We start from the raw sequence: 26606 nt of genomic DNA on the forward strand, positions 1-26606 counted from the left end.
GTCTATAACCCGTTTCCGTTCTTCTTGCTCCTTCTATATTTTTTTTATGACCTTGCATTTACTGGGGTTAAATTCAAGCAACCACTTATCTGACCACTCTTGCAATTTGTAGTTTTTCCAGATCAGTTTGAAGCCTTTCCTTGTTTTCATTTCATTTATTGTCGTCATCAGTTTTACATCGTCTGCTAAAAGGGATATATTCGAATCAATCAAATCTGTAATCTTATTCACATAAACCAGTCAGTCACTGTTTGTTTCTTTCCCTTAAAATATTCTTTGATCCTCCGGAGAACTGCCCCGTTATTCCAACCTACGTCTTTAGTTTTTGGCCCAGCCTCTCATGAGGGATAATATCAGACACCTTGTAGTCTAAGGAAATACAAATCGTTCAACCATCTCTTTTCGTCGCACATCTTACTGTGTCGCAGAACTCCAACAAGTTATCAAGACAAGATTTGCCATCATTAGCCAGCATCAGTAACCAGCATCAATGGTTATTGTTTATGAAATCAATGCTCTCCAAGTGTTCCACCTTTCTCTCTCTGGTAAGCTTCTCCATTTCCTTGGAAGGAATGCATGTCAGAGTAACTGATCTGTAGTTTAACTCCTCCTCCTGTCTGTCTCCAGTCTTAAATATTAGAGATATATTTGCTGTCTTATAAATCTTGGGTAACTGTCTTATGTTCATTGACTTAATATAGTTCATACATGTAGCTAGTGGATTAGACAATGCTTCTGCATCCACTTGCTGAATTCATGTTGACTGTCAGATTTCATTGCCTTTGATGTATCCAGGACCACCAAAAGTTTCTTACCTCTTTAAGTGTGATATGAATGGCATCCAGTACTGTTCCTTAATCTTCCTGGTATTGCCCCAGTTTTCGCTGAAAATATCGCTTCAGATCGTGTTATCAACGCTACCCAGACTTCCTTGTCGTTATTCACGAGCTTTCCTCCTTCCTTTCTCAGTTGAATTACCTGGCCCTTTACTGTTGTCTTTCTGCTGGTGTTGTTGTGAAGTCATTTCGATTCAGGCTAAGTCTATGCTACCTCATTTTCAAATTGTTACTCAGCCTCTCTCCTGTCCCTAGCATAATCGTTTCAGGTCATTCTGCGCACTCCTCTCTTCTCGTCTGCCCTTTTCATTCTGCATTTTCTTCTCTTTACACTTTTCAGTTTTGCATCCCTGGTAGAGGCTCGATCCTCTGACTGTTAATCACAAGACGGACAAACAATTAAAAAGAAGCCGAAAATATAAACAAACTTACGTCAGTGTAAACTAACCATGGAAACAATGCCAAAATTATCACTATTCCTATTTATAAGTGATTGATTTATTTGTTTATTGCGACGTTAAATAATCCGTTCACTCGACTCTTCATTAATAAATGATTTGTTGAAGCCAGAACCTCTAATAGAGAGATACGGTGCTATAAAACACATCCGGGTTTAGCTCTTGTTTTACAATACGATACTATAACGCCCACTCAATTTGGGCTTCGCCTGAACTGTAACACGACGTCCCGCTGGGACGTAACCTGGAATTCCATCATAATTATATATTGCAAATTCTACGCAATTCGCGTCAACTTTCTGAATATTTATTATCAAAGTGCCCAGGTTATGCCGGCAGTCGTGTTACGTTTTATGAATAAATAATGATGATGATGCGATATTGTGTGCAGCTTCCCTCATTCATTTGCATGTAATTAATTAACGAATATCAATGCAATGTATCAAATTTTATTATATATATATATATATATATATATATATATATATATATATATATATATATATATATATATATATATATATATATCAATGCGCCACGCAGAAACAAGCGGGTATATACTGAGAAAGATCGCAGTCAGCAGGGCTCGATACTGCTACTAAGACGGGCAAGATTCCCAGGCAGCGCTCTTATCCACTCGGCCACAAATGCCACATAAGCTGGGCAGCCTGGTTCGAAAACCATATTTCTTTCCCAGCCCGGGCACGTCAGTGAGCCTCTAGCATGGATTCACGCTATTTCAATCTTCTGTGTGTTCTGACATTTGAAAGAAATCTCTCTCTCATAGAGTAATCTCTCACATGCCAGTTTTTCAATAAACCTGTAAACGGTGATTTGCCAATTGAATATTTTGTTGTAAATGCTCTGCCTATATATTCAATACTTCGAGACTGAGTTGTCTCGACGCTTTAACAATATTATGATATTTACGCCTCATGTATCCGGATACTTTAGAGACGATTGTATACTGTCAGGGACGGTATTGTTGAACTCGGTATAAACCTTGGTAACTGATACCCACTTACTGGTTTAAGAAGACACGTGAGCAAACACTAAGACACATTTCTTAGAAAAATGTTTCAGTCCTGGGACCTAAATAAAATAATAGAATATCGGTCCTGGAACCGAAATAAAATGAAAGAATACTGATAATTAAGACACATGTGCAACAATTGGGTATCTTTATTATTGAAAGGTTTCGCCTACTCAGTAGGCTTCGTCAGTCAAATACAGAGGCAGGAGGTGTAGTAGTGAAATGAAGATGATGTAATCAGTCCCTCAACCTTGGGGAAAAAGTATTTGAGTTGGTCAGTCAAATTTCATTTTAATTCCCTTATCAGAGATTAAAGTATTCTTGACAGGTGTTGTACAGGTTACGTACAGCCTTTACCCTTGTACACCATACACACAGATTCAGAGTAAGTTTCTATTGTGTACAGATTTCTTTCTGTATGGAGCGTCGTTAAGCTAATACGTTGATAAAGCTCTACAGAGAGCGAAACGTTGACCCAGCAAGAACATGCTCTACGCCCGTTACTTTTGTACTGCCTACTACGAAGCTAGTCTTGGATACAAGACACAGTTGCAGTGTTAGGTAACCATTCTGTGGAAAGTCTTTATTAATCCTTATGGGCGAAACATTTCATACCAGAGTCACCTGACGTAACATTCAGGTTTCCCTCATACTACTGTATGAGGGAAACCATACATCGTGCGCCCTACATCAACGTATGGCATACATTGGTATACGTTGATATAACAGTGACTACTCAGGAGACATCATGGTGTATAGTGTATAATACAAATTCATCATCATTAATGTGTATTATGGGATTTTTTATGTCTTTGTGGGATGTAAATGCCACGGAATTACACTCAAAGAATCACAGATCGTAAAATAATGTATCACGCAATTCGAGGCGGAAAATGAATTTGGGAGACGCTTGGGTTTAATTACAATTACAAATTTCGTTTAATACGCAATTTATTTGCTGTTTTTCTTTTTTTGTTGTTACAGCCTATTTATGTAAACATGTTCTACGTTATTCAGTTTTTTTTTTTACTCTCAAGGATTACCACTTTCCATTTTTTCGAAACTACGTATACTATGTTGTTTAACCACAGCATTATTTTTTCCGAATCATTCTGAGGTTCTAAGGTGTCCTTCGAGTTCAATATTCGGCTTTATTTTTGTGTCGTCGCGAATTTGCTCCTGTCGTTTTTAATTCCTCTGTCAAGGTTAGTAATGTTAAAAACACTTGTGTGGCGATACCAACAGACTGTAATTTATAAAGACACACATTCGACAAGGAGGATATTTAATTGGGATACGTTTCGCCCACTTGAGGTTTTTTTCAGTCCAGTACAGAGAATAGGTGAGTTAGGCAGGGTTAGGTCCAGTGATGCTTGTTGTGTCACCTGCTCGTGTAGTGTTCGTGTAACGGGGTAGGATCATCCTAGCGAGTGCTACTGTTTTGATTCTCCTTCATCAAAAACCCGCAGTCGTAACCCAACAACGTTTCTTCTGATCATTCTCCTTCATAACCGACTTGGTGTCTTTTAGTCTCAAGGGCTCTTGTGAAGTCCTCTGTATTATACAAGCTTTGTTCAAATTGTCTACACTGCATGCATATTTGTTCAATTTCTGAGTTATCTCGCCAGCATAAACTTTAAACTTCCCTCGCGTGAGATAACATACACACTTGTGCTGATCTTGACAGTCTTAGCTTGTCTTTCAACCAAACTCTTGATGGTTAACGAGGAGATAATGGCCACAATCATTCTGTGATTCTCTAGCACCTTGGTAACATTTTTTGGTACATTACCCCCACAACGTAAGTTGTGGGGGTCACCCTTTTCGCGTGGGAGTGTTGCCTGTTCCAGCAGTCAGGAGTGAGCTGTGAGGGTAACGTCAGGGCGTGTGATCACCTGGAAAATGTGATCATGTTCCTTTTCAAGGAATTTTTGGCTGCAAATTCTGTTAATGACGACACCTCTTTATGTCAGTGTATCATGCTATAAGTAAAAGTGTAGTAGATCATCTTTGTAAGTGAGTTTCCTGTTTGCTTAAGGTCAAACATATTCTCACCTGTGCATAGCAGAACGTCTAAGAATATGAAGTTTTTTTTTCTTTCTCGTGAGTAAATCTGATGGATAAATATACGCTACTGATCTTGAGAAGTATATTGTTAATATCCAGGAGTCTAGGAATGATAATCAAAATATTATCTCTGCAGCTTAGTTATGTAACGTTGCTAGGAAGGATAGGTAAGATTCACTCCATATATAGATTAGCCAGACAACGTTTCGCTCGTATAGCAGGCCTGTTATATAAGGCCTCTGCTTTAGGAAAAGGGACTAAACACCTATCAAGACTGAGGGACTGATCACCTCAAAATTCTCTCTCCACTTCTACTGTCTCCAGCGTCATATTCGCCTGCAAAATTCCCTCTTCCCTTCTTTCTCCAGTGATGTATTAGCCTGTATTCATCAGGCGAGACTTTTCGACAATAAATATACCTAAGTACTCCACGTGTTTCAGCCATCATGCGAAATTTTATTTGAAGAAAGTCTCCAATTACTGATTGTTTTTGTATCGTTAACATCTACATTACACAGGTATGTCTTTCTGCCAGAGCGCCAAGTGTAGGGTGAGAGTATGGCGTGCGTGCGTGCGCCCATCCGCCAGTCACGAAATATTCGCTCGTAGGGACCCCTGCAATTGGCCCAGACGGGTTTTATTGGAGGTGTAGAGCGGCGCAAGAGGACCTATCAGCTGCCGAGGGCTGTTTTGTCATTAGAATTCCCCTGGGGGAATATCCAATCTCACTGTAGGTCCTAGTCAAGGTGACGCTACGGTGATTTGTATAGGATGGATGGGAGGGAGGGAGGGGGGAATCATCGTGATGACTAGATTATATAAGGAAATATGACTATACTAGAACCTGAAATAAAAACAATGCAGGGGCTGGTTAGTTGGCTTTTAGGGATTTGAAAGTTATGAACTACACGAGGGTCATTAAGGCTGCATGTCACCTGGAGACAAATGATGCAAAGTCGAGAAGTGGTGAAAAACTACACAACTGAGATGTTTCGACAGTGGACAAGCGTCTTCAGTCGATACATAGAGATGAACATGTGAGGTCACTGTGAGGGTGAGTGTAGAGATTGGTGCACTACTGGAGGCCTATCGGTCCCGATAAAGTGTTTATGTTATGATAAATTGCGTTACAAGTTTGGCTGAACTAGAGGTTCCTCGACTCTGTTATATCGTATATTGTGTTTGGATTAGCAGCACTTTTAGATATCTACATCTTTCGTCCATTTTTTAATGACCGGCCGGGCGTGTTTCAACGATGTTAGGTGTGCAGTCTGGTTCCTATGTGTCACTCAGACGTTGTTCATGTTGTGACTCTTGTAGACCCTCTGGCGTATTGGTAACCTATTCCGTGAGCTAAGGAGGGTCTCTCCCATGTATTTTAGGTCACAACTCCCACCTGGAATGATGAACACACCTGCCTTCTTGTGATCCTGGCCGTTGTATTGTTCTCTGGTTTCGGTGATGTGAAGATTTTGTAAGATGATAAATTAGACACATGTGCAGCACTTGGGTATCTTTGTTGTGGAAACGTTTCGCCACACAGTGGTTTCATCAGTCCAATCAAAGAAGAATGGTGCAGACAGGTGAGATGAAGCAGTCGTAGACGGTGTCACCTTGGACAGATCCATAGGTTATGCTTATAAGTTTAGACAAGCGTAGAAGTCCCTGGGTCAAGATCCCAAGAATGTAGATTTTGTACGCACGATCCCTGCAGTCTTGGCTGATGTGTGCAGGAAATTTTAGCGTTTGAAAGATGTCTTTCAAGAATGTTTAATTCATGCTCCAACTATTCAGGTTAGGTTAGGTTAGGTTAGATAAGGCTTGTCAGGAAACAGGACAAGTGTTGCCTGACGCGGTATACAGGGCTGTAAACCCTACACATAGGCACGTAAAAAATACCAGTGAAGGCATCTCGTTTGGTTCTTCGGTTTTAGTATAATGTAATATAATAATATCTTTATTTACTACAAGTACATGTACAAGGTATACAGGCCTAGATGACATCAATAACATACTACTATATAGAAAGCCCCTTGTTATGAGAGGTATTTCGAGTAAATTAAGTCAGTTTTGTCCCAGGATGCGACCCACACCAGTCGACTAACACCCAGGTACCCATTTTACTGATGGGTGAACATAGACAACCGGTGTAAGGAAACACGTCCGATGTTTCCACCCCTTCGCTGGGAATCGAACCCGGACCCTCACCGTGTGAAGCGAGAGTTTTTGCCACCAGGCCACTGGGCACCGTGAGTAGTAGCACAACATATTCTCATTGGTTGGTCTTCGGTATACGTTGAATCTGAGGTGGATGCCTCGTTTTCCTCACATATGATCCGGGACTACAAGGTGCATGTACATACAAAACTTTTCCACTGTACTGAGGCTACTCACTTTATTGAGGCTCCTCACTGTTGAGGCTCCTCACTTTATTGAGATTCCTCTCTTTATTGAGGCTCTTCACTTTATTGAGGCCCCCCACTTTATTGAGATTCCTCACTTTATTAAGACTCCTCACTTTATTGAGACTCCTCACTTTATTGAGACTCCTCACTTTATTGAGGCTTCTCACTTTATTGAGGCTCATCACTTTATTAAGACTCCTCACTTTATTAAGACTCCTCACTTTATTGAGGCTCCTCACTTTATTGAGACTCCTCACTTTATTGAGACTCCTCACTTTATTGAGACTCCTCACTTTATTGAGACTCCTCACTTTATTAAGACTCCTCACTTTATTGAGGCTCATCACTTTATTAAGACTCCTCACTTTATTGAGACTCCTCACTTTATTAAGACTCCTCACTTTATTGAGACTCCTCACGTGCTTTATTTTGACTTTATTGCATAAGATGTAATGTTTTGATTTTATTGTGTAAGACATAACGTTTTGACTTTATTGTCAAAGAACAGTGTCCCAACTTTATTTTAAGAAAAATAATATTTCGGCTTTATAAAATACAATGACCTGACTTATAAATAAAGTTTACAAGAAACAGCAACGCCTCTGATAATTGAAGTATTGTATGAAGGATCATGTTTCTTGGGTGATTTTAGTTCAGTATTGTCCAGTTGAGGGAGGGATGAGGTGGGGAAGGGCTCTTGATCAAATGAATTGGAGCTACCCCTTCCTTTATTATTATTAGGGAAGCACTAAAGTCGTCGGAGTAATGCATCACCCGGGGAATGGAAAGTAATTATTTTTTGGTTCAAGTAAAAAGGGGGGGTCACTCCAGCTCCTCGGATCAAGAGCCCTTTGAATGAAATCTGGTTGCTTCTCATTTTATATATATATATATATATATATATATATATATACATTATAATTACTCCTGTCCTCAGTTTTTCTCTCGGAGATTCGAACTGGGGTCTGTGAAAATAGTCCACCGACCTTTCGTGAGGACAGCAGACCGTTATATTGACAAACCCTAGTTCAAATATCATAAAAAAAAAAAAAAGATTTGTTACAACCTTCTGTTACGTTTTCTTAGTTCATGGATGATAAACAGGAGACAAGAGCTTGAGTTTGCCCTGGCTCGCACCAGTGTAGGATCCTCTCTGTGAAAATGGCGGTTGGACAAGAGATAACCTCTGCAACTCTCCAGTGTTGCAGTAATGTTGAAGAGCGTCCTGTTACGCTGTTGCTGGCTCAGTAGTCACTTACCCCGGTTCGAATCTCCGACAAATCTGCGGATTGTTAAAACGTCTATTATATCTTTTTTACAGTTCATAATATTCCAGATTCATGGGAAGAGAAAAGTTCCAAGGTTCCAGACTCACTGGAAGACAGGAGACCAAGAAGCTCAACGGTAATAATTTGCCAACTCCAGCTGCGTTTTCTCTGTAATCATTCGTAAAAATATGACATAATCACAGAGAGTTGAACGTTTTTCATAAGCAGTCATGGAAATTCATTCCAGTTTGTGTTTCAATTGTCCTAACAGGCAACGAGTCTCTTCAGTCTACAACCCCCACCCTCTCTCTCTCTCTCTCTCTCTCTCTCTCTCTCTCTCTCTCTCTCTCTATATATATATATATATATATATATATATATATATATATATATATATATATATATATATATATATATATATATATATATATATATTGGAACAGAAATAACATAGCCGCTGTAAAGATTTCCATTTATCACCCAAAATCTTCATTTATCATCCAAACACATCAAAGTATCATCAATGCAGGAACAATTCAAAATAATTACCTAACGTAATAGCTGGTGTGTATGTATAAAAAAATCAATTCAAATAGAGGTTATGAATTCTTTAATTTACAAACGTTCCTTTGAAAGGAACTACGAATATTTTTCTGGGTAAATTAACTTGGATAATGAAAGCAACAATAGTTTACACAGGATAATCTTTCGCTGAACCTTCTGTAAATTGCAGCTTTAGACTCAGTGTTTACGTTTAACAATAGCCTATATTTCTCAGATTGATCGTTTTACTGTGGCGTCGCCTCTTGACTCAGTCTTTACAAATGTTTTTTTGTTATTACGAACAGATATGATTGGATAATTGTCGACCAGCCTTCAGAACCTCACAGTATCGTAGATAGGCTGATGACTCTTTTCAGAGTTTTAAAGAGTGTTCTCACGCAAGTATATTTGTAATATTTCTCGGCTTTACACATGTTAGCACGCAATTTATAGGTGAAATTGAAGACTATTCAACAATGGCATTTCTAGTCACTTTGATTACGTATATTTACAGTTATTGTAAATAGAAAACTGGCATTTACTGCACTAGGCTTAAATTACCAGTCTTTATCCTTAGCAATATATAATTAATAGTATTTAAACACTTATAAATAGTATTCAAACACTTATAAATAGTATTCAAACACTTATAAATAGTATTCAAACACTTATAAATACTATTCAAACACTTATAAATACTATTCAAACACTTATAAACAGTATTCAAACACTTATAAATAGGGCCTATGACATGTGTTTCGTGTTTTGATCTCTTTTTCATTCGCGCTAAATACCTGTGAAATTACTGTCTGCAAAATGCTTATCCTAGTAAAATATATTTTTTTTTTGCATTATGAAGATTTTTATACAACAAAACGGAATTACTTCCAGCAGCTTACGATACGCAATAAAGAATTGCGAAATAAATTAAAGTGCTCCTTTAAACAAATTAATCTTAAATTCTTATTTAATATGTAAAATAATACTGGAACGTTTCTGAAGACTATGGCTCGTCGTGAGGTCCGGCGTTGTTTACTTGGTCGTGTGTTCGGTCTGTATTGTTCGATACCTGGGTAGTACCTCATGATACGTGGATAGTACCTCATGATACCTGGGCAGTACCTCACGATACGTGGATAGTACCTCATGATACCTGGGCAGTACCTCACGATACGTGGATAGTGCCTCATGATACCTGGGCAGTAACTCACGATACGTGGATAGTACCTCATGATACGTGGATAGTACCTCATGATACCTGGGCAGTACCTCATGATACGTGGATAGTACCTCATGATACCTGGGCAGTACCTCACGATACGTGGATAGTGCCTTATGATACCTGGGCAGTACCTCATGATACGTGGATAGTGCCTTATGATACCTGGGCAGTACCTCATGATACGTGGATAGTGCCTTATGATACCTGGGCAGTACCTCACGATACGTGGATAGTGCCTCATGATACCTGGGCAGTACCTCATGATACGTGGATAGTGCCTCATGATACCTGGGCAGTACCTCATGATACGTGGATAGTGCCTCATGATACCTGGGCAGTACCTCACGATACGTGGATAGTACCTCATGATACCTGGGCAGTACCTCACGATACGTGGATAGTGCCTCATGATACCTGGGCAGTACCTCACGATACGTGGATAGTACCTCATGATACCTGGGCAGTACCTCACGATACGTGGATAGTACCTCATGATACCTGGGCAGTACCTCACGATACGTGGATAGTACCTCATGATACCTGGGCAGTACCTCACGATACGTTGATAGTACCTCATGATACCTGGGCAGTACCTCACGATACATGGATAGTACCTCATGATACCTGGGCAGTACCTCACGATACGTGGATAGTACCTCATGATACCTGGGCAGTACCTCACGATACGTGGATAGTACCTCATGATACCTGGGCAGTACCTCATGATACGTGGATAGTACCTCATGATACCTGGGCAGTACCTCACGATACGTGGATAGTACCTCATGATACCTGGGCAGTACCTCATGATACGTGGATAGTACCTCATGATACCTGGGCAGTACTTCACGATACGTGGATAGTACCTCATGATACGTGGGTACCTCACGATACGTGGGCAGTACCTCACGTACCACATCCCGGAGTACGTGGGCAGATCGCTGAATCCTGGCCTGGCCATATCTAAACCTCCAGGTCTGCACTCGAGGATCCCTGACCCATGAACAACCACATTTCCACAGCAGCATCAAAGAAATTAAAGATCATCGTCTCTGAATTTCTGTCACCTGAATGAAGCCTCAACTGAACACCAGGTTAGTTTCCTGCTTAATTGGGTCTGAAGACTATCGACCCCCGAGGACTGTTATTTCTGTTTGTCTCCTGTTGGTTTAGAAAGACATGTCAGCAAGCACCAGGACATATTAGAAAACGTTTCGGTTCTGGAACCGAAAATATATCCTAGTGTTTGCTCACGTGTCATTCTAAAGCAAATATGGGTATATGTTACCTAGGTTTATACCAGGTTACCCGCTCAGCACGACCTGAAAATACTTTTTTCCCAAATACGGGCGTACAAGCGGGCCACCTAATACAGCAGGCTAATGATTGAAAGCTAAAATCGCTGTAAAGTGAAATATTTTTCACTTTCAAATTTATAAAAAAGCCTGATAGCATGTTTACATTATCATATATAAAGTGTGCAATAGAGCTAGGCCTAAAAAAATGCATATACACTACACACATTACTTAAAATATTTCCATCCTCAGCTTATAGTGAGTAGTGAATATATATATATATATATATATATATATATATATATATATATATATATATATATATATATATATATATATTCTAGGAAGTCTCAATGTATAATGGATATAATTGAAAACCACCTTATTAGCGAAACGCCGCCAAGAGAAGCGCTGTAAAGCGGGGGCTGAATGTAGAGGGATTAAAGTGAACTTTGAGAGTATATAAACTAAGATGTATATACCCCCAATTCTACATATCTTATCCCTTCAAGAGACCCATACTCTTTAGAATATAAATAAATTGACCCCCATTATATCTGTTTACATGGTCACAGGCCTGGTCACAGACCGGGCCGCGGGGGCGTTGACCCCCGGAACTCTCTCCAGGTAAACTCCAGGTAAACTGATGTAGTTAATGAATGGGTATAAAAACTTTTAGTAAAAATGAAAGTTCGGCAAGAAGAGCGTTGCTATTTAAGGAAAAATCGCAAGTTTTATACACACACACACACACACACACACACACACACACACACACACACACACACACACACACACACACACACACACACACACACACACACATATATATATATATATATATATATATATATATATATATATATATATATATATATATATATATATATATATATATATATATATGTATATGCAATAAGATCACAGTAAACAGGTGATTACAGAATATGCAAAACAACCACTGTGAAAGAATATAGAAATTCCAATCGCTTTCGTGACTACTCACATTATCAAGGAACAATGATAATGTTCCTTGATAATGTGAGTAGTCACGAAAGAGCTTGGAATTTCTATATTCTTTCACAGTGGTTGTTTTTGCATATATATATATATATATATATATATATATATATATATATATATATATATATATATATATATATATATATATATATATATATATTATATATATATATTATATATATATATATATATATATATATATATATATATATATATATATATATATATATATATATATATATATATATAGAGTGTTAAGCCTGGAGACACTCAAGCCTGGAGACACTCAAACCTGGAGACACTCATGCCTGGAGACACTCAAACCTGGAGACACTCAAGTTTTGAATCACTCAAGCTTAGAGACACTCAATTCTGGAGACAATCAAGCTTGGAGTCACTCAAGTTTGGAGACACTCAAGCCTGGTGACACAAAAGCTTGGAAACACTCAAGCCTGGAGTCACTCAAGCCTGGAAACACTCAAGCCTGGAGTCACTCAAATCTGGAATCAACTCAAGCCTGGAGACAGGTCTTTTGACCATCCGCCAAAACAAACAAAGGGGTTCAGTTAGAACAAAGTAAGGGGTTCAGTTAGAACAAAGTAAGGGGTTCAGTTAGGTTCAGTGACTAATAGTGAAAACAGTGAGTATATTTTGCTCACTTTATGCCTTGTTATATATGACCATTAATAATATAGGTTAAGAAGTCTCAGACATAACTATATTATATATTTACACATGTTTCTACGTATACATTTTACATTATACATAATGCACACTGGGGACATAAATATATCTAATCACGATGAAATATGACACGAATAAATAAGAGAATGAATCTTATCGGATAGGAATGAAGTGTTTAAGAAAGACGAACTCTCTCTTATGTTACAGGATGTTTAGAGTCTTTTAGGTGACAGGCTGATCGGAGTCTTTGAGGTGACAAGCTGGTCGCTTCACTTTACACTCTGGCTTCTGCTCCCGTCCGCTCGCTTGCGGATCATCGGGACGAATACCAGCGTATACAAGTTTAATATACAGAGTTAATATCTCACGGCTCTGGGAGACAAGCTAAATCTTCCCAGCTATATATATGCACTGCAGCTTTCACAAGCGTACCAAAGCTTTAGTCAGTCAAACCCGTCAAACTTTCAGCGGCCCCTGAAAATGGAGCAACACCTGTCTTGAAACTCCTTTGCCTTACTGAACGCTCTCTATTCCCACCCTAGGTAGGTGTGGGGATTTTTAGGCTCTGATGGGCTAGCAGCTAGTGATCGTCCGGCGGGGGCGATGGTCTCCGAACACTAACGCTTATGGAGGACGGGAGAAATGACAAGGATGGATGATGCTGGATAACTTCGGATTCCCGGCTTGTGGGAGTATCGTTTGACATGGACAGGGAGGCTACTGAAGAATCAAGAATGGTCTGCGAAGTTGGCGTCAAGGCGGCTGTAGAGAGAGACATCGCCTCCCTGGACACCAGAGACTCGGAGGCATTTTGTGCACGCTCTTGCGTTATGGGGGGCGGGTCTGAGGGTTCTGAAAGTGAAAGAAGAGATGCAATAGAGAAAGTTGAGGGTCGAGGCCGCTTTGGAGGTGGTGTGGTCGGGCTCTTCGGCGAGGAGGCCGTGGGCGTGGGTGTGGGCGGCTCTTGCGAGGATGAAGAGTCTCGACCCGGGTGGTCTTCGTATTCCCGTGTGTCTTCAGAGTCGGAACAATCGCCTACCACATCGATCTCAGGTTCAGGTTTTTGTTGGTTCTCGTACTCGCGACGCAGCTGCTCCAGAGTCACATGGACTCCCTTGAGGGCCAGTTTGCGCTGCTGCCGTTCCAGTTGCTTCAGAATTTTCTTCTCCCGGCGAAGTCGATCCCGGCGCTCCAGTTCCTCTGGAGGGATAGGCTCTCCAGAGCAGGTTTGTGGATGGGCGTTGTGGGCCGGGCGACCCGGACCCTTCCTCGTTTGTTCTTTCTTTCGCCACTTCGCCCGTCGGTTTTGGAACCACACCTGAAAGACAGAAACACAAGATGAGTAATCCGAAATGTGGACATCCTGTTGCTCCCAACCACATATAACACACACACCAGTTTTCCTCGGCTAATTCGTAAATACTGTATTTACTCATCTAGAGTAATCAATTTTCTTGTGAAAAGAGAGTTGTCATGTCTCTCGGAGGTTGACAGTCAGGGACACCTGTCATTACCATTCGGCCCCCCACACACCTCCATCACAGTCATGCACTTATAGGCCCGACCACGCACAACCTAATCGCATCTACCGCGAGAACCGGGAGTCTCGAAGTCAATACTCGCGCCATAATATCGAGCGTAAAAATTCAATTTGTGTCACCTTCCCGACGAATGCGGACTGCGTGCGGTAATGGCGGCTCCGTCTACCTTGATAATAGATATCAGCCCCTCTCCCTCCCTCTCCCCTAGACCAAACAGCACACCACAGACTATTCTCCTCCCTATCCCGCCATCGAATAGAGTCCGTATTCCTCCCCACCCATGTTGCACGATTTCCAGAGCGTGATTCGCAATTCCGTACCTTGCGTAGCCCCGCCGTACAGGCCACGACGGCCACATTTGGGAGAAGCACAGCGGTCGCACGCCATCCTAACATGTCGTGTATATCAAGTCGATTTATTAATACCCTGAAAACAAGCATTTCTGTGTCACCCGCTGTAGTTGCAACGTTTCGCTCGTTCCTACAGTAATTGGACGCCGAGAACGCTGCAACAAGACTATCCAACAGAATTCGTTTTGCCAGCGGTGTTGTGAAAAAATATTTCAGTGCTGGACCAAACGAGAAATTTATATAAATGAAAAAAAGATAGAGGAATAAAAAACGGGAACAAACGGCAAATTAAGTAATTTTCCGAATCGAAGAAGCTTGGAGGGGGAGCATGGCGGAAGGGGGAATTAGGGGAGGGATGGAGGGAAGAAGTGATGGAGGAGAGGGAAGGGATGGAAGGAAAAGGGATGGAGGGGTGAATGAGAGACGGAAAAAAGATTGTGAAGGGTGGTAGGGAATTATGAAGGGGGGGAGAATAAAATAAGGAAGAAGGAAGGAGTAATAAGGGGTTGAGAGGAAAGGAGAGGGAGAAGGATGGAAAAGGAGGGAAGGAAAACTGAGGAGGATAGAGGAGAAGGAGGATTTGACGGAGGCTGAGGGTAGAGAGGGAGAGAGAGGGGGGGATGAGAGGAAAAGGAAGAAGGGCAGAAAAAAGGTAAAGAAAAATAGCGGGAAATTATTATTATTATTATTATTATTATTATTATTATTAAAATTATTAAAATTATGAAGCGCTAAGCCCGAAGAAGTTATACAGTGGCTGTGGAATAAAATGGAAGCTGGTTTGATCCAATGAAGAGGAGAGATTTTTCCAGTTCCTTGGAACAAGAGCTTTTCAGCAGCATTAAGACAACATCCTCTTCTTTGTAGGAAGGTGTGAGTGTTGTGTGATAGTGAATGTGCAACATGTCTTTCCTCCCTCCCCTTCCTCGGATCAAACCTGATTGCCTCTCAGTCCCCAGGAGCTGTTCGACCACTGCGGGTTTAGTGCTTCTACCTGCACGAGCAATCCGGGTTGGGTCAACCCAACTTACTTCAATCTAACCTAACCTAACCTAATGTAACCTAACTTTGCCTAACTTAACCTGACCTAACTAAACCTAAAATGAAAAAAAAATTTTTTTTTTTGGTACAATTTGCTTTTCAAAGAAAAAGTTACTTTCAAAACTCACTTAACATTGTAGTGAACACTGCAAAACCCACTTAACATTGTAGTGAACACTGCAAAACCCACTTAACATTGTAGTGAACATTGCAAAACTCACTTAACATTGTAGTGAACATTGCAAAACCCACTTAACATTGTAGTGAACATTGCAAAACCCACTTAACATTGTAGGGAACATTGCAAAACCCACTTAACATTGTAGTGAACATTGCAAAACTCACTTAACATTGTAGTGAACATTGCAAAACCCACTTAACATTGTAGTGAACATTGCAAAACTCACTTAACATTGTAGTGAACATTGCAAAACCCACTTAACATTGTAGGGAACATTGCAAAACCCACTTAACATTGTAGTGAACATTGCAAAACCCACTTAACATTGTAGGGAACATTGCAAAACCCACTTAACATTGTAGTGAACATTGCAAAACCCACTTAACATTGTAGTGAACATTGCAAACCCCACTTAACATTGTAGTGAACATTGCAAAACCCACTTAACATTGTAGTGAACATTGCAAAACCCACTTAACATTGTAGTGAACATTGCAAAACCCACGTAACATTGTAGTGAACATTGCAAAACCCACTTAACATTGTAGTGAACATTGCAAAACCCACTTAATATTGTAGTGAACATTGCAAAACCCACTTAACATTGTAGTGAACATTGCAACACCCACTTAACATTGTAGTGAACATTGCAAAACCCACGTAACATTGTAGTGAACATTGCAAAACCCACGTAACATTGTAGTGAACATTGCAAAACCCACGTAACATTGTAGTGAACATTGCAAAACCCACTTAACATTGTAGTGAACATTGCAAACCCCACTTAACATTGTAGTGAACATTGCAAACCCCACTTAACATTGTAGTGAACATTGCAAAACCCACTTAACATTGTAGTGAACATTGCAAAACCCACTTAACATTGTAGTGAACATTGCAAAACCCACGTAACATTGTAGTGAACATTGCAAAACCCACTTAACATTGTAGTGAACATTGCAAAACCCACGTAACATTGTAGTGAACATTGCAAAACCCACGTAACATTGTAGTGAACATTGCAAAACCCACTTAACATTGTAGTGAACATTGCAAAACCCACTTAACATTGTAGTGAACATTGCAAAACCCACTTAACATTGTAGTGAACATTGCAAACCCCACTTAACATTGTAGTGAACATTGCAAAACCCACTTAACATTGTAGTGAACATTGCAAAACCCACTTAACATTGTAGTGAACATTGCAAACCCCACTTAACATTGTAGTGAACATTGCAAAACCCACTTAACATTGTAGTGAACATTGCAAAACCCACTTAACATTGTAGTGAACATTGCAAAACCCACTTAACATTGTAGTGAACATTGCAAAACTCACTTAACATTGTAGTGAACATTGCAAAACCCACTTAACATTGTAGTGAACATTGCAAAACCCACTTAACATTGTAGTGAACATTGCAAAACCCACTTAACATTGTAGTGAACATTGCAAAACCCACTTAACATTGTAGTGAACATTGCAAAACCCACTTAACATTGTAGTGAACATTGCAAAACCCACTTAACATTGTAGTGAACATTGCAAAACCCACTTAACATTGTAGGGAACATTGCAAAACCCACTTAACATTGTAGTGAACACTGCAAAACTCACTTAACATTGTAGTGAACATTGCAAAACATTGCAAAACCCACACGTAACATTGTAGTGAACATTGCAAAACCCACTTAACATTGTAGTGAACATTGCAAAACCCACTTAACATTGTAGTGAACATTGCAAAACTCACTTAACATTGTAGTGAACATTGCAAAACCCACTTAACATTGTAGTGAACATTGCAAAACCCACTTAACATTGTAGTGAACATTGCAAAACCCACTTAACATTGTAGTGAACATTGCAAATTGTTAATTATTACTCACCTGTGCGTGCAACTCAAGCAAATATTAACCTAAGGTCACAAATCGTTCGTGTCATATACATGTCATTTACTTTTAGTTTTTTTATTATAACAATAATTCAAAATTATTGATATTCATTGTTTACATTCATTATCTTGACTGTCATATGTTTAGATCATTTTTATATAGTCACTTACTATGAAAATTGTCTTTAAGAATCCTCAGTTACCTTTATAATGAGTCTAAATATAAAATATTTTTCCCGCGTCAAGAAACACTTGTCCTGTTACCTGACAAACCTAACCTGACCTGACCTGACCTGACCTGACCTGACCTGACCTGACCTAACCTGACCTGACCTGACCTGACCTGACCTAACCTGACCTGACCTAACCTAACCTAACCTAACCTAACCTGACCTGACCTGACCTGACCTGACCTGACCGAACCTAACCTGACCTGACCTGACCTGACCTGACCTGACCTAACCTAACCTGACCTGACCTAACCTGACCTGACCTGACCTAACCTGACCTAACCTGACCTAACCTGACCTAACCTAACCTAACCTAACCTGACCTAACCTAACCTAACCTAACCTGACCTAACCTGACCTAACCTAACCTGACCTAACCTAACCTGACCTGACCTAACCTAACCTAACCTAACCTGACCTAACCTGACCTAACCTGACCTAACCTGACCTAACCTAACCTAACCTAACCTAACCTAACCTAACCTAACCTAACCTAACCTAACCTAACCTAACCTGACCTCACCTGACCTAACCTGACCTAACCTAACCTAACCTAACCTGACCTAACCTGACCTAACCTAACCTAACCTAACCTAACCTGACCTAACCTGACATAACCTGACCTAACCTAACCTGACCTAACCTAACCTAACCTAACCTAACCTAACCTAACCTGACCTAACCTGACCTCACCTGACCTAACCTGACCTAACCTAACCTAACCTAACGTAACCTAACCTTACCATACTTAACCTAACCTAACCTAACCTAACCTAACCTAACCTTACCTTACCTTACCTTACCTTACTTAACCTAACCTAACCTAACCTAACCTAACCTAACCTTACCTTACCTTACCTTACCTTACCTTACCTAACCTTACCTTACCTAACCTAACCTAACCTAACCTTACCTTACCTTACTTAGCCTAACCTAACCTAAATTACCTTACCTAACCTAAAATTACCTTACCTAACCTATAATTACCTTACCTAACCTAACCTTACCTTACCTAACCTTACTTAACCTAACCTAACCTAACCTAACATTTCCCCTTTGTGAGCTTTTGTTAAATTTTAGTGAAGATCTACCCAAAGCGAAACGTTGTACCGATACAACGGTTTGTGTTGTGCATTGTGATGTGTTGTTACTGTGACCACTGGAGCATTACTGGAAGGGTTCGGAAGAACCGGTTAGCCGGATTACTGGAAGGGTTCGGAAGAACCGGTTAGCCGGATTACTGGAAGGGTTCGGAAGAACCGGTTAGCCGGATTACTGGAAGGGTTCGGAAGAACCGGTTAGCCGGATTACTGGAAGGGTTCGGAAGAACCGGTTAGCCGGATTACTGGAAGGGTTCGGAAGAACCGGTTAGCCGGATTACTGGAAGGGTTCGGAAGAACCGGTTAGCCGGATTACTGGAAGGGTTCGGAAGAACCGGTTAGCCGGATTACTGGAAGGGTTCGGAAGAACCGGTTAGCCGGATTACTGGAAGGGTTCGGAAGAACCGGTTAGCCGGATTACTGGAAGGGTTCGGAAGAACCGGTTAGCCGGATTACTGGAAGGGTTCGGAAGAACCGGTTAGCCGGATTACTGGAAGGGTTCGGAAGAACCGGTTAGCCGGATTACTGGAAGGGTTCGGAAGAACCGGTTAGCTGGATTACTGGAAGGGTTCGGAAGAACCGGTTAGCCGGATACTGGAACTAAGCAGATTACTGGGAGGGTTCGGAAGAACCGGTTAGCCGGATTACTGGAAGGGTTCGGAAGAACCGGTTAGCCGGATTACTGGAAGGGTTCGGAAGAACCGGTTAGCCGGATTTGAGTTTTGGAGGTGGGAAGTGCAGTGCTTGTGCTCCAAAGAATGGGAGAGGATGATGTGATCCTGAAGGTCGGAAATACAGTATCTGCACTCTGAAGGATGGGTGGTGTGGTTCTAGTGATGGAAGGTACAGTACCTGCACTCCAGAGGATAGGTGAGGAAGGTGTTTTTCTGGAGGTGGTAAGTACAATACCTACACTTGAAAGGATGGATGAGGATACTGTGGTTCTGGAGGTGAGATGTACAGTGCATGCACTCTGGACTATAGGTGGGAATGTTGTGGTTCTGGTGGTGGGAAATACAGTATCTGCACTCTGAAAGATGGAGTGAGTGATGATGAATGTAATTTCTTCTAATTGGGTTAATTTGTAGCTGACTGGAGAGAAAGCAAGAGAGAGAGAGAGAGAGAGAGATGGAGATGGAATAACGAGCTAAACAGGATTAGAATAATTAAAGATCTGGGAAGAATAAAGATGACATAAAAATCTCTGAGATGGCAGGAGTAGCTGGAAAGAAAGGAGGTGGAGAAGATGGAGGTGGAGAAGATGGAGGAGGTGGTGGAGGAGGAGGAGAAGGATGAGACAGAGCAGGAGGAAATGGAAGACAGGTGATATTTACATCCGTCAATACCACCTGTCAAATGTTTTTATCCATTTATCAATCTAGAAAGGTTAATATTTATTCTCTCACCAGGTGTTGATCCCGTTATTGATACCAGAGGCATTTGCATGAGTATTGAATAGGAAGAAAAAGCGGCAGGAGAGGTAGTGACCTCGCACGCGAGGCCGTGGTTGTGGTTGTGGTGGTTGTGATGGTGGTAGTTTATATACACACACACACCAGCTGCTTCAAACATACGCTGCTACCCAAGTATTCCCCTTCAAGCCCCCTCGGCACAAATTGCAGGGGGTGTGGCATGTTTAATAGATAAACAAAGGGGTGGTGTGTGTGTGTGTGTGTGTGTGTGTGTGTGTGGGAAGCAAGGAGTTCAGAGCACACACAATGATCTTCGGGGTTGCTAAGGTGCGCTCTCTCTCTCTTTTTTTTTTTTTTTTTTTTTTTTTTTTACACAGGGATCCCTAGCTTTATTGACAAGCTAAGAGCTGTTACCTACATCAGCTCATTTGAAAGCATTTTTATTATGAGACATACAAGTAGGGAACAGGATGAAGTTGGAGCCATATGTGGGCCAGCATTTTCATTTGATCAACTGACTTTATCTCGTTGACATCATTATGCTGTACGAATGTGTTCCATGCTCGAGTCATCCTGGGTATGTATGATCTCAGATGGAGTGATGTTCTGGAGAAGGGTACAGCCAGAGTGAAGTTGCTGCTTTCTGCCCGTCTTGTGGCATAAAAGCTTGTTTCACGCTGTCCTCGAAGTGGATCCAAGTGTGGTATTTTGACAATATTGGCCTTGTACATAACAGTAAGGCCACCCACATCCCTCCTATGTTGAAGGCTCTGCTGAAATGACAGATCTATCCAGGATGGGTCCAGGCGAGAGATGAGACGTCTTGCTCTGTTCTCTACTCTGTTAAGCAGACGCAGATGAGAGGGGGGGGGAGGGGTCAGGCAAACCAAGAAAGTGGAGCATACTCAAGGTGTGAGCGTACTTGTGCCTCGTACAGGATCTTGCAACCCATACAGTCAAGCAGATGCGAGATACGGCAAAGTTCTGTAAGCTTCCTGGCTGCCTTGTTTGCAAGATTTACAACATGGTTCTTCATGGTTAGTTTGGAGTCAAATTTCACCCCAAGGATATCAACTTCTTCTCCAGGTGCCAACACCCTCCCATTCATCCTTACTACTGCACCAGGATTACCATCATGGTGCCTAGAGACGATCATCATTTGCGTTTTCTCAGGTGCAAATGTTACTTGCCATCTATTTCCCCAAGCTGATATAGCTCTCAGCTTAGAGCAGCTGGCATTTCTTCTCTTGGATAAGTGAATGTCAGTGTACAGTCGTCTGCATATGCATGTGATTCTGGGATGAGATGAAGAAGGTCGTTGAAGTAGACATTCCATAACAATGGACCCAGCACGCTTCCTTGTGGAACACTTGCCCCAATAGGATGTCTTGCTGATTCAGTTCCATTGAGAACTACACTTAGAGATCTACCATGAAGGTAATCACTGAGGAGACATAGCGTAGAGCCTGCAATTCCCAGTGCTTGAAGTTTTCTCTCTCTCTCTCTCTCTCTCTCTCTCTCCCCACTTCTAACACTTTTCTCTCCCCACTATCCATGTTTCTCTCTTCCATCCCTCCAAATCTCTCCCGTGTTCTCTTTTACCCTTCACTGTATCCTCTTTCTTCCCATTACATCTACAAGTCTCTGAAACGCTTACTAATATCTCCATAGAATGAAAGACGTACTTAGACGTCCTTAGAATGAAAGACTATGTACTAGTCACTAGTACGTCATGTAAACAGACGTCTCGCTAAGACTGCTCATGATTACTGACGTTTTCAATGCTCAATTTAAAGTGCCAGAGATCACAATATTTTGAAAACTAAAATGAAAGCTAATCCAAAGAAAACAGAGTAAATATTTTTAAAAACCAAAGTAAACAAGCTCATAAACCAAAGTAAACAACTTCAAAAAAGTAAACCACAAAAGTCAGAGTAAACAAGGCCAAAACCAAAGTAAACCACAAAAAAAAGAGAAAATGTAACCTTAAAAATACGTGCCACCTTAAAAGACAACTTCAAAAAACAAAATAAACAGTCTCTAAAAAACCTAAGTAAACAACCTCTAAAAACCTAAGTAAACAACCTCTAAAACAAAGTAAACAACCTCTAAAAACCAAAGTAAACAACCTCTATAAACAAAGTAAACAACCTCTAAAAACCAAAGTAAACAACCTCTATAAACAAAGTAAACCTCTAAAAAACAAAGTAAACAACTTCTAAAAACCAAAGTAAACAACCTCTAAAAAACAAAGTAAACAACCTCTAAAAAAACAAAGTAAACAACCTCTAAAAAACAAAGTAAACAACCTCTAAAAAACAAAGTAAACAACCTCTAAAAAACAAAGTAAACAACCTCTAAAAACAAAGTAAACAACCTCTGAAAAACAAAATCACTTCAAACAAATGATTCACACGAAGTTGCTGCTGAAGGGCTCTTGATCCAATGGACTGGAGCTATACTTTCATGGTCGAAACCTGACTGCATCCTATTTCCCTGTGCTATATTACCCCACAGTTCCCATGAATGCAATAATAATTATTATTATTACAATAATTATAAATAATTATGAAATATTAAAAATAATAATTATTGTAAAAATAATAATAATTCTTTGACCATCCTATCCACGTTTAAGAAAGTGATTCAGTAACTACTGACTCACTGATTCAGTAACTACTGACTCCTTGATTCAGCAACTACTGACTCCCTGATTCAGTAACTATTGACTCACTGATTCAGTAACTATTGACTCACTGATTCAGTAACTATTGACTCCCTGATTCAGTAACTACTGACTCCCAGCTTCAGTAACTAATGACTCACTGATTTAGTAACTACTGACTCCCTGCTTCAGTAACTAATGACTCACTGATTCACAAGCAGACACATGAGCCTCGCCATTGATGCGAAAATCACCGATCGAGACCCGTTCCATTATCCCTTTCCTGATAAAAGCCCATAACAGTAGTGTCCATGTGGAGAGGTGGGGACCAGGAGCTGAGGCTCGACCCCTGCAACCAAAAAACACGTGAGTACGAATAGGTGAGTAAACGAGGCAAAAGAAGTGGAAAAAATGTAGGTGTAGGGGAACTAAGATATACACACACACACACACACACACATGCAAACAAACACATACACATACACACAATGGAGGAAATCAAATTGAATGAGAGGATACACAGGGATATGCAGTGGGAGAATGAAAGGGTGAGGTCAGTCTTTGTGTATGGGCTCCAGGAAGTTGAAGGGGAAACATATAAAGCCAGAAAACAAGAGAAAAAAAGCAATTGAAAGAATCATGAAAGCAATAGGAGAAGACGACATGACCCAGCTGGAAAATTTTCGGAGAATAGGGGGGTATGTAAAAAAAAAAGAACCCGGCCAGTGAAAGTGACCTTCAAGGCAGAATCGACTCGGAACAGGATCCTGCAGGAGAAAGCACGATTAAGGGACATGCCGGCATACAGGAAGGTGTATCTCGACCGCGACAGAACTCAAGCAGAAAGGCAGAAACAGAGAGAGATGGTACAAAGGCGAAAGGAGGAAAGAGAGGGGATGGAGAAGACAGACAGGAGATCCCACACACAGGAAGATCAAATGCACCCTCCCTCACAACTTCCTATAGAAGCCTCCCAACCAGGTCAACCCCAGTGCAACCAAACACTCTAAACCAAAACACCCATGCCACATCCAATGCCCCCACCCACTGCATTACAAACTCCACCCCCACAGCAACCACCCATAGTTCCTTATCAGGTCTCCCACTTCCCCAACCCCAATACACCTCCCAGACCACAATCTTAGAAAAGAAGTTGAAGGTGTGGTATACAAATGCAGATGGAATAACAAATAAGTATGAGGAGTGGCACGAAAGAATCAAGGAGACATCCCCAGACATAATAGCACTCACAGAAACAAAACTCACCAGAATAATAACAGATTCAATCTTTCCAACCGGATATCAAATCCTCAGGAAAGACAGAGGGAGGAGAGGGGGAGGAGTTGCACTGCTCATTAAAAACCAGTGGGGGTTTGAGAAAATGGAAGGAATGGATGGCACGGGCGAAAGGGACTACTTAGTAGGAACAATCCAGTCTGAGGGACATAAGGTGATAATTGCAGTAATGTACAACCCACCACAGAACTGCAGGAGGCCAAGAGAAGAATACGATGAGAGCAACAGAGCAATGGTCGACACACTAGCCGAGGTGGCCAGGAGAGCGCACACGGGGGGAGCAAAGTTACTAGTTATGGGTGATTTCAATCACAAGGAGATTGACTGGGAAAACCTGGAGCCCCATGGGGGTCCCGAAACATGGAGAGCCAAGATGATGGATGTGGTACTGGAAAACCTCATGCATCAACATGTTAGAGACACTACCAGAGAGAGGAGAGGAACCAGCAAGACTGGACCTTGTATTCACCTCGAGTAGTTCTGACATCGAGGATATCATGTATGAAAGGCCCCTGGGAGCTAGTGATCATGTGGTTCTGTGCTTCGACTACATAGTTGAGCTCCAAGTGGAGAGAGCAGCAGGAATAGGGTGGGAAAAACCAAACTACAAAAGGGGGAACTACTCAGGCTTGAGGAACTTCTTTCAAGACATTCAGTGGGAGAGGGAACTGACAGGAAAACCAGTACAAGAAATGATGGACTATGTGGCAACAAAATGCAAGGAGGCAGAGGAGAGATTTGTTCCCAAGGGAAACAGAAATAATGGGAAGAACAGAACGAGTCCTTGGTTCACCCAAAGGTGTAGGGATGCAAAAACTAGGTGTACTAGAGAATGGAAAAGGTACAGAAGACAGAGAACTCAGGAAAATAAAGAGATTAGCCGAAGAGCCAGAAACGAATATGCACAGATAAGAAGGGAGGCTCGGCGGCAATACGAAAATGACATAGCAACGAAAGTCAAGACTGACCCGAAGCTGTTGTACAGCCACATCAGGAGGAAAACAACAGTCAAGGACCAGGTAATCAGACTGAGGAAGGGTGATGAGGAATTCACAAGAAACGACCGGGAGGTATGTCAGGAGCTCAACACAAGATTTAAAGAAGTATTTACAGTGGAAACCAGTAGGACTCCACGAAATCAGAGCAGGGGGGTGCACCAGCAAGTGCTGGATGAGGTACATATAACCAAGGAGGAGTTAAAGAAGCTGCTATGCGAACTTGACACCTCAAAGGCGGTGGGACAAGACAACATCTCTCCGTGGGTCCTTAAAGAGGGAGCAGAGACATTGTGTGTACCATTGACAAAGATCTTCAACACATCATTTGAAACTGGGCAACTCCCTGAGGTATGGAAGATGGCAAATGTAGTCCCAATTTTTAAAAAGGGAGACAGACATGAGGCACTAAACTACAGACCTGTATCAATAACGTGTATAGTATGCAAGGTCATGGAGATCATCAGGAGGAGAGTGGTGGGGCACCTGGAAAGAAACAAGTGTATAACTGACAACCAGCATAGTTTCAGGGAGGGAAAATCCTGTGGCACAAACCTATTCGAGTTTTATGACAAGGTGACAGAAGTAAGACAAGAGAGAGAGGGGTGGATCGACTGCATTTTTTTGGACTGCAAGAAGGCCTTCGACACAGTTCCTCACAAGAGGTTACTGCAAAAGCTAGAGGATCAGGCACACATAACAGGAAAGGCACTGCAATGGATAAGAGAATACCTTACAGGGAGGCAACAACGAGTCATGGTACGTGACGAGGTGTCAAAGTGGGCGTCTGTGACAAGCGGGGTTCCACAGGGGTCAGTCCTTGGACCTGTGCTGTTCTTGGTATATGTGAATGACATAACGGAAGGGATAGACTCAGAAGTGTCCTTGTTTGCGGACGATGTGAAGTTAATGAGAATAATCAAATCGGATGAGGATCAGGCAGGACTACAAAGAGACCTGGACAGGCTACAAGCCTGGTCCAGCAACTGGCTCCTTGAGTTTAACCCCGCCAAATGCAAAGTCATGAAGATTGGGGAAGGATAAAGAAGACCGCAGACACAA

At 41.3% G+C, this 26606-nt stretch overlaps 1 protein-coding gene across 1 annotated transcript in view; it reads right to left on the minus strand.

The window, feature by feature from the left end:
• Positions 1 to 12992: 12992 nt before the first annotated feature.
• LOC128700323 (homeobox protein unc-4 homolog) overlaps positions 12993 to 26606 on the minus strand; it is an 89349-nt gene continuing 75735 nt past the window's right edge. The window contains exon 3 of the mRNA XM_053793428.2: positions 12993 to 14153. Coding sequence (XP_053649403.1) covers positions 13416 to 14153 — 738 coding nt within the window. The 3' untranslated portion in view covers positions 12993 to 13415. The remainder of the gene's footprint in view (positions 14154 to 26606) is intronic.

The sequence above is a fragment of the Cherax quadricarinatus genome, chromosome 71 (genome assembly GCF_038502225.1).
Source record: "Cherax quadricarinatus isolate ZL_2023a chromosome 71, ASM3850222v1, whole genome shotgun sequence".
Lineage (NCBI taxonomy): Eukaryota > Metazoa > Arthropoda > Malacostraca > Decapoda > Parastacidae > Cherax > Cherax quadricarinatus.